Source organism: Hippopotamus amphibius, chromosome 13 (genome assembly GCF_030028045.1).
Source record: "Hippopotamus amphibius kiboko isolate mHipAmp2 chromosome 13, mHipAmp2.hap2, whole genome shotgun sequence".
Taxonomy (NCBI): Eukaryota; Metazoa; Chordata; class Mammalia; order Artiodactyla; family Hippopotamidae; genus Hippopotamus; species Hippopotamus amphibius.
The window spans coordinates 30,801,286-30,813,447 of NC_080198.1; the positions used below are offsets into that span (position 1 = coordinate 30,801,286).

The 12,162-nt window shown below is 36.9% G+C and overlaps 1 protein-coding gene across 33 annotated transcripts in view; it reads right to left on the reverse strand.

Moving 5' to 3' along the window:
* The window catches only part of SLMAP (sarcolemma associated protein), a 144,447-nt gene that overhangs the window by 18,196 nt on the left and 114,089 nt on the right, over positions 1–12,162 (reverse strand). For 32 of the 33 annotated variants that reach the window (XM_057705849.1, XM_057705850.1, XM_057705842.1 and 29 more), the window contains 2 exons: positions 11,448–11,528; positions 11,108–11,167 (listed from right to left, as the gene is read on the reverse strand). In XM_057705849.1, the coding sequence (XP_057561832.1) occupies positions 11,108–11,167; positions 11,448–11,528 (141 nt within the window). Of the gene's footprint in view, positions 1–11,107; positions 11,168–11,447; positions 11,529–11,667; positions 11,688–12,162 lie in introns of those variants that run through there. The other variant, XM_057705854.1, reaches the window with a different exon arrangement.

A 12,162-nucleotide genomic window follows, 5' to 3' on the forward strand; every position in this document is an offset into this window, starting at 1 on the left:
CTTCAATCCATCAAAAAAGAATTAAGAATAATTTTCACAATGCAATCACAGCAGGTCTTAGATATTACAAACACATGTTTTCATCCTCATATCTTACTTATTCTCCCTGTCAAAAATTCTGACTCTAGGCTCATCTATTTTAGCCAGTCTAACAACTCTTCCTTCAAACAGTCACGGTAAGAGTGGAGGCAAAGAGAGAGATTGAGAGAGATTTTCCAGTGGCAGGTGCATTGTCACAGCAACTACAAAACTTCTCTTTCAATATCATGCATTGGCGTCTGCAAAGGTTCTAGCTGCCCATCTCTGGATTTGTCATTAAGTAGGACAACGTCCTTATTTTTTGGAGTATTAAAGCAGGAAGTACCATGATGCCTTTATCTTTTTTTAAAGAAAAGTTGATTTACAATGTTGTGTTAATTCTGCTGTACAGCGAAGTGACTCAGTTATACATACATTTATTCTTTTGCTTTTTCTTTTCCATTATGGTTTATCACAGGACATTGATTACAGTTCCCTGTGTTATACAGCAGGACCTTGTTGTTTAATTCATTCTACACATAATAGTTTTCATCTGCTAATCCCAAACTCCCAATCCTCCCCTTCCCCACCTCACCTCCCCCTTGGCAACCACAAGTCTGTTCTCTATGTCTGTGAGTCTGTTTCTGTTGAGTAGATAAGTTCAATTGTGTTGTGTTTTAGATTCCACATATACATGACATCATATGGTATGTGTCTTTCTCTTTCTGATTTACTTTGCTTAGTATGATAATCTCTAGGTCCAACCATGTTGCTGCAAATAGCACTGTTTCATTGTTTTTATGGCTAATATTCCATTGTATATAAATATACCACATCTTCTTTATCCGTTCCTCTGACGATAGACATTTAGGTTGCTTCCACGTCTTGGCTACTGTAAATAGTGCTATTAACACTGGGATGCATGTCTCTTTTTGAACTATAGTTTTGTCTGGGTATATGGCCAGGAGTGAGATTGCAGGATCATATGGAAAATCTATTTTTAGCTTTTTGAGGAACCTCCAAACTGTTTTTCATAGTGGCTGCACCAATTTACATTCCCACCAACAGTGTAAGAGGGTTCTCTTTTTTCCATACCCTCTCCAGTATTTATTATTTGTAGACTTTTTAATGATGGTTATTCTGACTGGTATGAGGTGCAGTTTTGATTGGTATTTCTCTAATAATTAGCAATGATGAGCATCTTTTCATGTGTATATCTTCTTTGGAGAAATGTCTATTTAGGTCTTATGCCCATTTTTCGATTGGGTTTTTTGCTTTTCTGTTATTGAATTGTATGAACTATTTGTATATTTTGAAAGTTAAGCCCTTGCTGGCTGTATCATTTGCAAAGTATAAGCAAATATCATTTGCAAGTATCATGATGCCTTTATCTTATTTTCAAGTGGCTTGGCAAAAAATAGCTACATAATATCCTTTGGTAGATATTTTCCTACTTGTATGTTAGGTTTTTTTTTTTTTTTTAACCTTAGCACTTTTGACAATTTGGGCTAAATAATTCTTTGTTTTGGGGCTGACCTGTGGATTGTGGGGTGTTCAATAGGTTCACTGGTTTCTACCCGCTAGATGCTAATAGCACTCGCTCTCAGTTGTAACAACCAAAAATGTTTCCATGTATTGCCCAATGTCCCTGAGGGTATAAAACTGTCCCATGTTGAGAACTACTGTTCCGTGTTAATAATTTTATATCCAAGAGAAAACAAATCTATATATAGGCTTCTTTTCCACAGAAGCATTGGTTAATAATTATGAAACTACTCTCTGTTTATTCCAAAAATGTTTTAAAAAATAAATAAACTGTAGATAATGGAAGCCAGGTTTCTCACTATTGGAAAAGGGAAAACAGAATTAATTCTGTGGTATAAGGTAGGAATTACAAGATGAACTCTAATAGATCTTAATGTATAAAAATATAGATACAGAAATAAATATAGACATGTGATGCAGTGTATATATCCACACATGTATGTATGTATATGAATATACATACACCTATTTCTTAACTCTGTCCACTAAGTGGGCCTAGAAGTAATGAACACACCATATACTCAGATCCTGGTTTGTAAATACCATTATCTATTTTAAAAAAATAGGGCTCTTACGGGGATATGTGTATAAAAACAGATGATTGAACCTGGTGTACCCCCAAAAAAATAAAACAATAAAAGAAAAAAAAAAAACCAAAAAAAACAAACAAACTTAGGGCTCTGTGGAGAAATGGCTGATTTCAGGGCTGAAGCCAGGAAAGTACAAGATGGATATACAACATCTTTTTGTGTCAGAAAGTAAGAAAGGGCTCAAAGAATGATTGGGTCATGTCAAAAAGACATAAGGAGCTCCCACTGGCCAAACATGAGACAGTTTGAGCATCAAAATGAATGACAGTGACAGATGACAATCCACCGAATAAATCATGAATCCATACTGATAGAGAAAAAGAAAGGAAGGAAGGAAAGAAGAAAGGGAAAGGAAGAGAAAAACTCTTTTTAGTACTAGAAAGCTCGCTAATAAATGTAGAAGAATGACAGAATTATGAAATCACTATTTGGCAACTATTATAATAAATGATTCAGGCAATCATCATACGGAGATACTAAAGCTAACTAGATAAACATTTGAGGAGTAACAGGATATTTATATAAAGTTAACATTATCAGTGATAGAACAATTCAACATTGGCTGCCTCCTGATATGATGCCCCAAATTATTTCTATTATATTCCTGCCAAAAATGCATAATTTTAATCTAATTGCGAGGAAACACTGGATACAATCAAACTGAGGGACATTTTAGAAAATAACCATGTTGGGACTTCCCTGGTGGCACAGTGGTTACAAATCCACCTGCCAATGCAGGGGACACGGGTTCGAGCCTTGATCCGGGAAGATCCCACATGCCGCGGAGCAACTAAGCCCGTGTGCCACAGCTACTGAAGCCTGTGCACCTAGAGCCTGTGCTCCGCAACAAGAAAAGCCACTGCAATGAGAAGCCTGTGCACCAGAATGAAGCGTAGCCCCTGCTCACCACAATTAGAGAAAGCCTGCATGCAGCAACAAAGACTCAACGCAGCCAAAAATAAATAAATAAATTTATTTAAAAAAAGAAAAGAAAAGAGAAAGAAAATAACCGTATTCTTCAAAAATGTCAACGTCATGAAACACAAAGAAAGACTGAGGTACTGTTCCAGATTAAAGGAGACTAAAGAGACATGACAGATGAATGCAACGCATGACTCAGGATTTTCTGAGGACATCGAGACAAGTGACTGCACGTGAATAAAGTCTGTGTGTTTGATAACAGTAATATATCAGCTTGCAGTGGATTTCCTGATTTTGAGAATTATACAGTGGTTATAGAAGAGAAACAGAAAACACACATGAAAATATTTAGGAGCAAGGCTATCACATCTGTAATTTACTCTCAATGGTTCTGGGAGACAGGGAGGAGGAAAGAGGAGGGAAAGGGAGATGCATAAATCAAATTTGGTAAAATGTTAACAGCAAATAGGGTGAAATGTTAACATTCAGAAAATCTGGATAAAGAGTATACGAGGTTCTTTGTTCTATTCTTGAAACTTTTCTACAAGTCTGAAACTATATCAAAATAAAAAGTCAAAAGAATAATTTCTACATATATATAAACAAATAATGAAAATACGGCAAAATACTAACAATTGCTGAATCTAGGTGACAGGCACATATGGAAGTTTTTGGCATTCTTCAATTTTTCTCATGTTTGAAATTTTTCATAATTAAAAAACGTCTCTTGAAATTACCTATCCTAATGCTACAATCTTGGAACAATCATTTCCGCCTAAATTCTTATCCTTAACCTATCTTTCCCTTCTGCATTCTATACTGCACTGTGATACTAGAGCAATTTTCTTACTGAGATCAAGAACCTACACTGCCTCCCTATTGTATCAAGTCCAGACACCTTTGTCTGACTTTGAAAGGTCTCAGTAATCCAGTCATTACTTACTCTCCATTACTCACTAATATCCTCAATCCCTACTAGTCTCCTCAGCAGCTTCAGCTCAGGACTACTTTCCTCGCTTACCTTCGCTCGTGCCATTCTCCTTTACACCTCCAACGCTGCCCATCCTTTAAAGCCCAGGCTCAAACCTCTGCATCTAACCCCCTGAAGTGCCTCTAACTCCCAGCACACAGTGGTCTCTTTTGCCTAATTTCTAGGGCTTGACAGCAAAACCCAAGCAAACCACGAAGCTCTTTCAAGTTCCCTAATTGTTCAATAGCATTAGTTTCATTTTAAATAGGAGCACGGATCCATAGAGATACATAAGATTTTGGAAGAGACCTTTTAAGATCAAGTAATCCACTTCTTTCATTTGACAGATGAGGAAATAAAGATCCAGAGATCTGAAACGGCTTACACATCTGGGAAGTGGTGGAGAGAGAAGTAGAGTTCTCACTCTAGCTCAGCTGTCTTTCCCATAAATCATGGTGCCTTCTTAGTTACAGCAATTAAGTGGCATGCTTTCCTAACAACCTATTCTAAGGATTCCTATCATTGTTCTCGTTTTACTAACAAATGTTCAATGCATATAAGCTTCACAATTCTATTCCATACTATATGCAACATACTATATTCCATCTAATATGATGCTAGACATACAGGAGGCACATTATCTGATTAATGCACAAGGTAATGAAAGATTTGCCTTTAAAATGTGTAGATTTAAAAAATAAACATAATACTTGTAAATTAATTAATGTTACAACTAAAGGACTTTTATTTTGAGGGAAGGGATACTTTCATAAATGAAGAACCACATGTAATCCATCTCGAAGGTCCATTAAAGCAGACAATTCCGGTCTGCAGCAGCAGAATGCCTTTGATCAGCTATGCTGTGAAACAAAATGAATGCTTGCTTTTCAAACTAAAATAATGGAACAGATTTTATGTTAAGTAATTATGTTTCAGGAGACAAAATCTAGGCAATATTGAATTGTGCTAACACAGGGATCTACTATTGCAAATTAGTTCTTTGTACCACAATGAAAAGGATCAGCATTTTAATTAGAGCAAGATGCCATGTATCAAATAATGTAGACATACAAACTCTGCACAATGTCTGATCACAGAAGTAGAGACACTGACCAAAAATCTTCACAAATTAAGTTTAATGTAATGAACACAAATTACTATATTCAATCTAACAACTAGTTAGTGTACAGATCCTCTTTTCCGAAAAACAAGTGCCAATTTTTTACCAAAGATAGATAAATCTTTTCGTCCAAAGGTTGCTCAGGGGCTCACTGTACTTTGTATGGTTGTGTGGGAAAATGCATTATTAGTTTATTATGGCTTGGGTCTACTCTCATGGTGTCTCACTTCTGTCATGGAAAGAAACTTTTTACATCAATCTACTCCATAATCTTGGGAAAAGTCTCATGATGAGTATTGGTAGAAAGTGTTTTGATGAAGATAAATGAAAGCCTATTGAGCTAAATAAAAACCCACTTTATTTAGATATGCAAGTCAAACGGAAATAAATGTTTTTCAGGAACTATGATGAGGTGAAGAGATTAACAGAATCTGTTTTCCCTTTAACACAAATCTTGTCTTTGGAAGTGCCTGGTGTACAGTCTGGGCCAGGAACCAGCTTTTCTCAGACTAAGGCTAAATCCTATAAAGAAGTCTACACCACACAAGAACCCACTATTCTGGCACGCAGAATATGTGATTCTCTAAATTAAATTTGATGTCACTATTTCTTCAGAAGAATGACTGGAGATTTAACTTAAATTCTGACCTTTGCTCTAAACATGGTTGAAATACTCTGAACCACTTGGTAAAGGGCCAAATCAAAACATTTCTTCTTAAGTTCTATCTTGCACATGTGTGTTTTGTTGAAAGCTGATGTAGCCACAACATCTGTTACCTCATCAACTGAAAGAAGCAATCTGGCTGAAGCAGCTAGCCAGGTAGGTGCCAGCCTCTTTCTACTACTATGACCCATTCCTTTGGAAAGTCTGGTAGTTTAGTTGCAGGCTTAGTTGATGAGAACCACCTTCACAATGGAGGAAGGCCACTTTTTTGCTGAGGATATGTGCAGTCAGGTGACAGAGTCCTAGGTGGCAGCCTATGAATTTAACTTCGGCAGCAGCCTCTTACTGTTGATTCTCACCCCTTTGCCGTTCCCTCTGACCAGCCAGGTTCCTTCTTGACAACTGGATCTTTTGTTGGTTCCTTTGTCCTTCCCATTGTTCTTCTCTTTCTCTAAATTCTCCCTGCTATCACAGTCCATCCCTATGTAGAGAATTCCCAAACACTGTTATTACCTTCTTTCTGAGCTGGTCTTATCTTTCTCCACATTTGCCCCACATAGCCTGTGCTGTACCACACTTCCCTACTGGTAAATGTTATTCCTACGTTAAACATTAGTCCTGTTTGTAAATGTCAGTACTATTTTAAGGAAAGGCATGGCTCCCTTTCGCTCTTGGTGTACCCTCACTTATCTTTAACCAACATATTTGGGAAGCCCATCCTGACTCCTGCTCTACCCCATCCCTGCCCCAGCCAGGAAATTAGCTGTGCTTTTCCAAAGTTTCCACCACACCTATTAAAACACATATTACACTATCAATGTGTCTCCTTCTTCCTTAAGACTGTAGCCTCCTCATGTGTCTTATCTATGTATCTCTTAGGCCAATAAATGTCACAGAATTAAATGAAAATGGCTTTCCAGTCCTAGTCTCTGTCTTATACTTCCAGCTGCATTTCTGGTTCTGAGGGTGACAATATAAAACCTTTGGAAGTGAAAAGAAGAACTGTTAATAATTATGCTGGGACCAAGGATTTAAATGGTTTCAGGCAAACCAGAACCTATGGAAAACCTTCCTGTTCAGCATGTGCCAAACTACAACGTCACACTGTCTACCCACCACGTCATTTAGACTATGTCCCTAGTTCTTTATAAGTCCTGCAAGTTGGTAGTTGGATCTAGAATCCTGACCAGATTCAGGTTCAGTTTTTTGTCACTAAATACATCACGTGGTATGACCACTTTCGGGGTCATCTCAAATGATACTTCTTCCATGAATAGCCTTTCCTCCCCATCCTCTAAGATAAACAAAAAGAAACAAATATAAAATCTGGACATTCTTTCTCCTTTCTTTGACTCCTAATGGCAACAACCACCAACAAGCAGCTTATCATCTACACCGCTTCTATCGCCAATTTGACTGGAAACTCCTCAAACCCCAAAGACAGTCTTATTAGACTTTGAAACCACTGAAGTCTCTGGCAAAGTTTCCTGAATAGAGCAAACTTGCATTAGACACTACTTGCACTGAATTCCAGTTTCCTTTTTATCTTTTTTTGGGAAATGATTTCAAGCATACAAAGATCTGTGGATCAAGTCACAGCTTTATTTCTCTCAAAAGTACATAAATTGGGTGAAAATAATATTTCAGGAAAAATTACTACTGCTACCATCTTTTCATTTATATCTCATGTTGAATGTTTAATCTACTCTATTTTTTTAAAAAGGTCTCTGAGGTTTTTTTATATAAATTTATTTATTTTTATTTGTTTATTGGCTGCATTGGGTCTTCGTTGCTGCACACGGGCTTCCTCTAGTTGCAATGAGCAGGCGCCACTCTTCATTGTGGTGCGTGGGCTCCTCATTGCTGTGGCTTCTCTTGTTGCAGAGCACAGGCTCTAGGCGTGTGGGCTTCAGCAGTTGCAGCACATGGGCTCAATAGCTGTGGCTCACGGGCTCTAGGTGCACAGTCTCAATAATTGTGGCGCACGGGCTTAGTTGCTCCACGGCATGTGGGATCTTCCCGGAGCAGGGCTCAAACCCGTGTCCCCTGCACTGGTAGGCAGATTCTTAACCACTGTGCCACCTAGGAAGTCCCTTTAATCTACTTTAGATTCTTTTCCTAACCCCAGATGACTAACATGATAGGTAGCACATTATAATTCTAAATAAAGATTGACTCTTTTTAAAAAGGGAAATAATGAAATTTGAAAACAATGGTTCAAGAAGCCAGGTATAGGGTTTCAATGAATAAAATAAAGGGGCCACTTTCTACAACTCTCAAGGTTAACACTGTGGTCTAATAATTTACAATCTTGATTTAAATACTCAAGCATAAATCAAGTGTTTCTAATAAGTGCTGGTAAATACATTATTTTAAAGAATTTAGGGGACTTCCCTGGTGGTCCAGTTGGTAAGACTGTGAGCTGCCAATGCAGGGGGCCCAGGTTCAATCCCTGGTCGGGGAACTAGATCCCACATGCATGCCGCAACTAAAAGATCCCACATGCTGCAACTAAGACCCAGCGCAGCCAAAATAAATAAATAAATAAATAAATAAGAATATATACAGCTCTTACAAAGAAAAACAGTGGATGAAAAAAATGACTATTTAGGGCTATGATGACTGTTTCTTAGAGACTCTTCTAAAATTTGCCTGCTTCTAATGGGTGATTTTTCTTCACCTAATTACTGACTGACAACATTCTATTCTTAAAATCAAGCTGCAAAATCTTTCAAGAGGTGTTGATAAAGATACTACTTCATTAACAAAAGTTGGCAATCACATAGAATTGCAAGGAAAGTTTTGGGGTTCTATTTTTGTCACCTTAACTGAAAGCAAGGTAACCCATTTCCATCAATTACCCCAAGCAATTACTAGCAGCATTCGTACACCCACCCTCCTTCCACACACTCCTTGTGCTTTTTGGTCTCTTTATCTCCCACAACTTCCCCTTTTACACCCCATTCCTTGAGTCTGATTCCCTAGCCTATATCATGCACACTTTTACAGACACAATTTAGCCTTCCCGTTGTACTAAAGGATTAAAAAAAGGTTTGCCTTGACATCTGGCAAAGTAAACAAATAAATACATTATTAACTGGCAAAGATCCACAACCAACAACTGCTTTTCCGTAAAAGATAAAGTAGGAAGTATTTTCTTTTAAATCCTACAATCTTATTCATTAATGAAAAGTTGCGCTGTAACTGATAAGTTTGCTTTTGTTAATCACCATCACCATCATCATCATCAGTATCTTCATCATGGGCTTAACGTGTTACGTTCCCAACCCCACAGCAAGTGACCTACTTGTGCTGTTTCATTTCATCCTCACAATAATCCTATGAAGGCGGTTCTCCCCAAACCGGCGAACGGAAAAAAAATTGAAGCACAGAGGGGTTACACAATTTGCCCAAGGATATATTACAAATAAATGGCAGAGCTGGGATTGAACTCAGAGCTCTTTGATGCTTAGCATCTTGGCTAGAGGGTGTCACCTTCCTAACACTCTTGTGATTTTATAACTTTGATGTAAGAGGTCTATTCTTAACTCATTCAACAAACATCTGAGTTTGTGGTAGGGAAGGGATAAAAATAAAATCTAAAGCAGACTGACACACAAAATCACAAAAGCACTAATAACAGTTGAATATAATTAACACAATCATAAATACTACTTATAGGAGTTATTCAGTTTTTCTGGGTATCTCCCTTGTACACAGGAGGTATACACGTTATTACACTTCTGTTGTTTCTCAAAAAAAAAAATACTACTTATAAATCAATCTGAATTTGGTTGCTGAAAAGCTTTCTGGGAGATTTCTATAGTAAAAAAGATCATAAGAACAGCTACTTTTTAATGACAGGTATTTATTTCTCATTCACCTCCCCTCTTGCTTCTCTATGTTCCCACAAAGGCCCAAGAGTTCTGAAATTTTTTTAGGATGAGTAACAACATTCTATATATTAATAGTATTACATTTCTGAGAAGAATCAGAAATGCTCCAAGATGAGATTTCTGATCTGTACAAACATTAAGTTAGATTTATCATTACCACACTAGAAAAAAGGCATGCCTCATAAATACCAAAGGTCACCTGAGAAGACTGCAGATCAGTAAGAATACTGGAAACTATGATCATACTTAAAAACAGGTTGGCACTGGTTGCCTGGGCCAGTAATCCTCAGGGCTACCCTTGGTAAGGGAATTCAATCAAAGGTGGCTCGAAGAGCCATATCAGCTTCAGTATTTGTCAGGGAGAAAAGAGAAGGCCATGATGCCCAGACTAAGCACTTCAAGAGAATGGGGGTAATCTCTTGGTTAACCACCCCCAATCCCAATCATTATACAACTAGGAGAGCAGCAGGATCGTGCAAGGTAAAACTAAGACATCCTTATATAATCTAAAACTTAGGGTCTGAGCTGGGAGATCCCTTAATAGGCCAGCCAGAAGCAAAGGCCTTTCTGTACAAGGAAACCTCCACACACTGCTTTTGCTGCTGATTTCAGAGAGTTGCTTGGTATTGGGTCCACTACTACTAAAATGCTGAACTTATATGTCAACTTTTCTCATGTACAATAAGACAATTATAAAAGAGACTAAATGGTGACAATTACAGTTTTATCAACAAGCCACCGCAAGGTACTTTATTTTAAAACATTTTTATAAATGCTGATTTAATTCCTACCCATTTCATTCTAAACAAGAAAATATTAAATAAATGTACTTCTTATTTAGAAGGGACACAAGTGAAAGAATTTATTATATGCACTGCTCATCTTAGCCCCACCCAAAATTTCTAGGAGAGTCCTAAGAAACTGGGGATATTTATTGGAGGATGAGGACCAGAAAATGAGGAAATTTACAACTGCTACCATATGATAACATAACAAACAGGCAGTTCTTTCAAGAAAGTTAATACTTTTACCTTTTTCTAATTTACATTAAAAGTGGTAATGAGTTTCTATCAGAGACATCAAGGTAAACACACAAAAAATACAGCTGCATTTCATAACATATTCTACCACTTATTGCTTTGCCCTTCACATAACTTTGATTGATACAAATTATTTTACAATTTAAACAGTTTTCTTTAAAGCACTGGCACCAACATCAACATTCTAAATTTTAGTTCCTGCTACTTGAGAGAACCTATCTTAATCTTTTAAGTTAAAACTAAGTTTTAACTAAAACTTAAAACACCATATAATACATGATTTTGTGGCAAAGGGTGAATCTTATGTCCTGGTATAAAATGTCATGAAAACATGTTAAAATACCTTTTAATAGGGACACTTTAGCAAGGGGTTCATTCAGGTCCTGCTCATCCATTTGGGCGTCTACAGAGGGGGAAAAAGATAATTATAAACATTAAACTCTATCAGCAAGCTATCATCATCAAAATAAAAAACTGAAATTTATACATCTATTGTATTTGGATCACTGGAGGTAGTTTTTAAATTTATCCAAGATTCAAGGGAGTGACTTGATAAATAGAAGCATTGTTTTTTCCCCCAAACACAGACTGTGAAATCTCTACCCACACTAACCTGCATACCTAAACTGCTTGGTAGGTAACAATAACATCTATAGATTTACAAACATTAGGTTAAAACTCACCTGTAGTGTCGTCACTACTTTTCTCCTTGCTTGGACTCAGAGTATCTGATAAATCAGATTCCTTTGCTCTTGCCTGGTTTTCTAACAAGAAAAAAAAAAAGCATTATCTCATTACAATTAAATAGCTTATATCAATAAAATTGCTTTAGGCTATGCGTGCTCTAAATCTACTGGTATGCAAAATACTTTTAAAATTAACTGAGGTCACTGAATCTCTTACTTCTTCACCACTCTAGTCCAAAATGGAATGCTGGTTATTACACGTAGCTCATATTAAATTATAATGTGGATCATGACTGCTGTGCAGAGGAGGGCTGGGGCTTTTGTTCAAGGCTGTCCACTGGCCAACTGGAAACAAAAATGAAGCAAGCTTTGCTAAAGTATTCAGAGAACTGCAACAAATATAGCAAAATTCCCAGGACAATGTGGACACTGTATGAAGATGATGAAAGAAAAGGATTCTATTATATAAAAACACTAGTTAGGTTGCCTTAGTAATATTTACACTTATAATAAAAATTCTTAAAAAAATCACCACTATTTTTTATAAAAGTAACATTTAAAACAAGAAAACTAACAGCTTTTCATATCTAAAGAAAATATAATTGCACCTGAACCACAGGCCTGATTTTCTTTGCTTGAGTTGATACTTCCTTAAACTCAAGGACCATTCTTACTACTTGGCCTATTCAAGCTATATTCAGATACAGCTTAA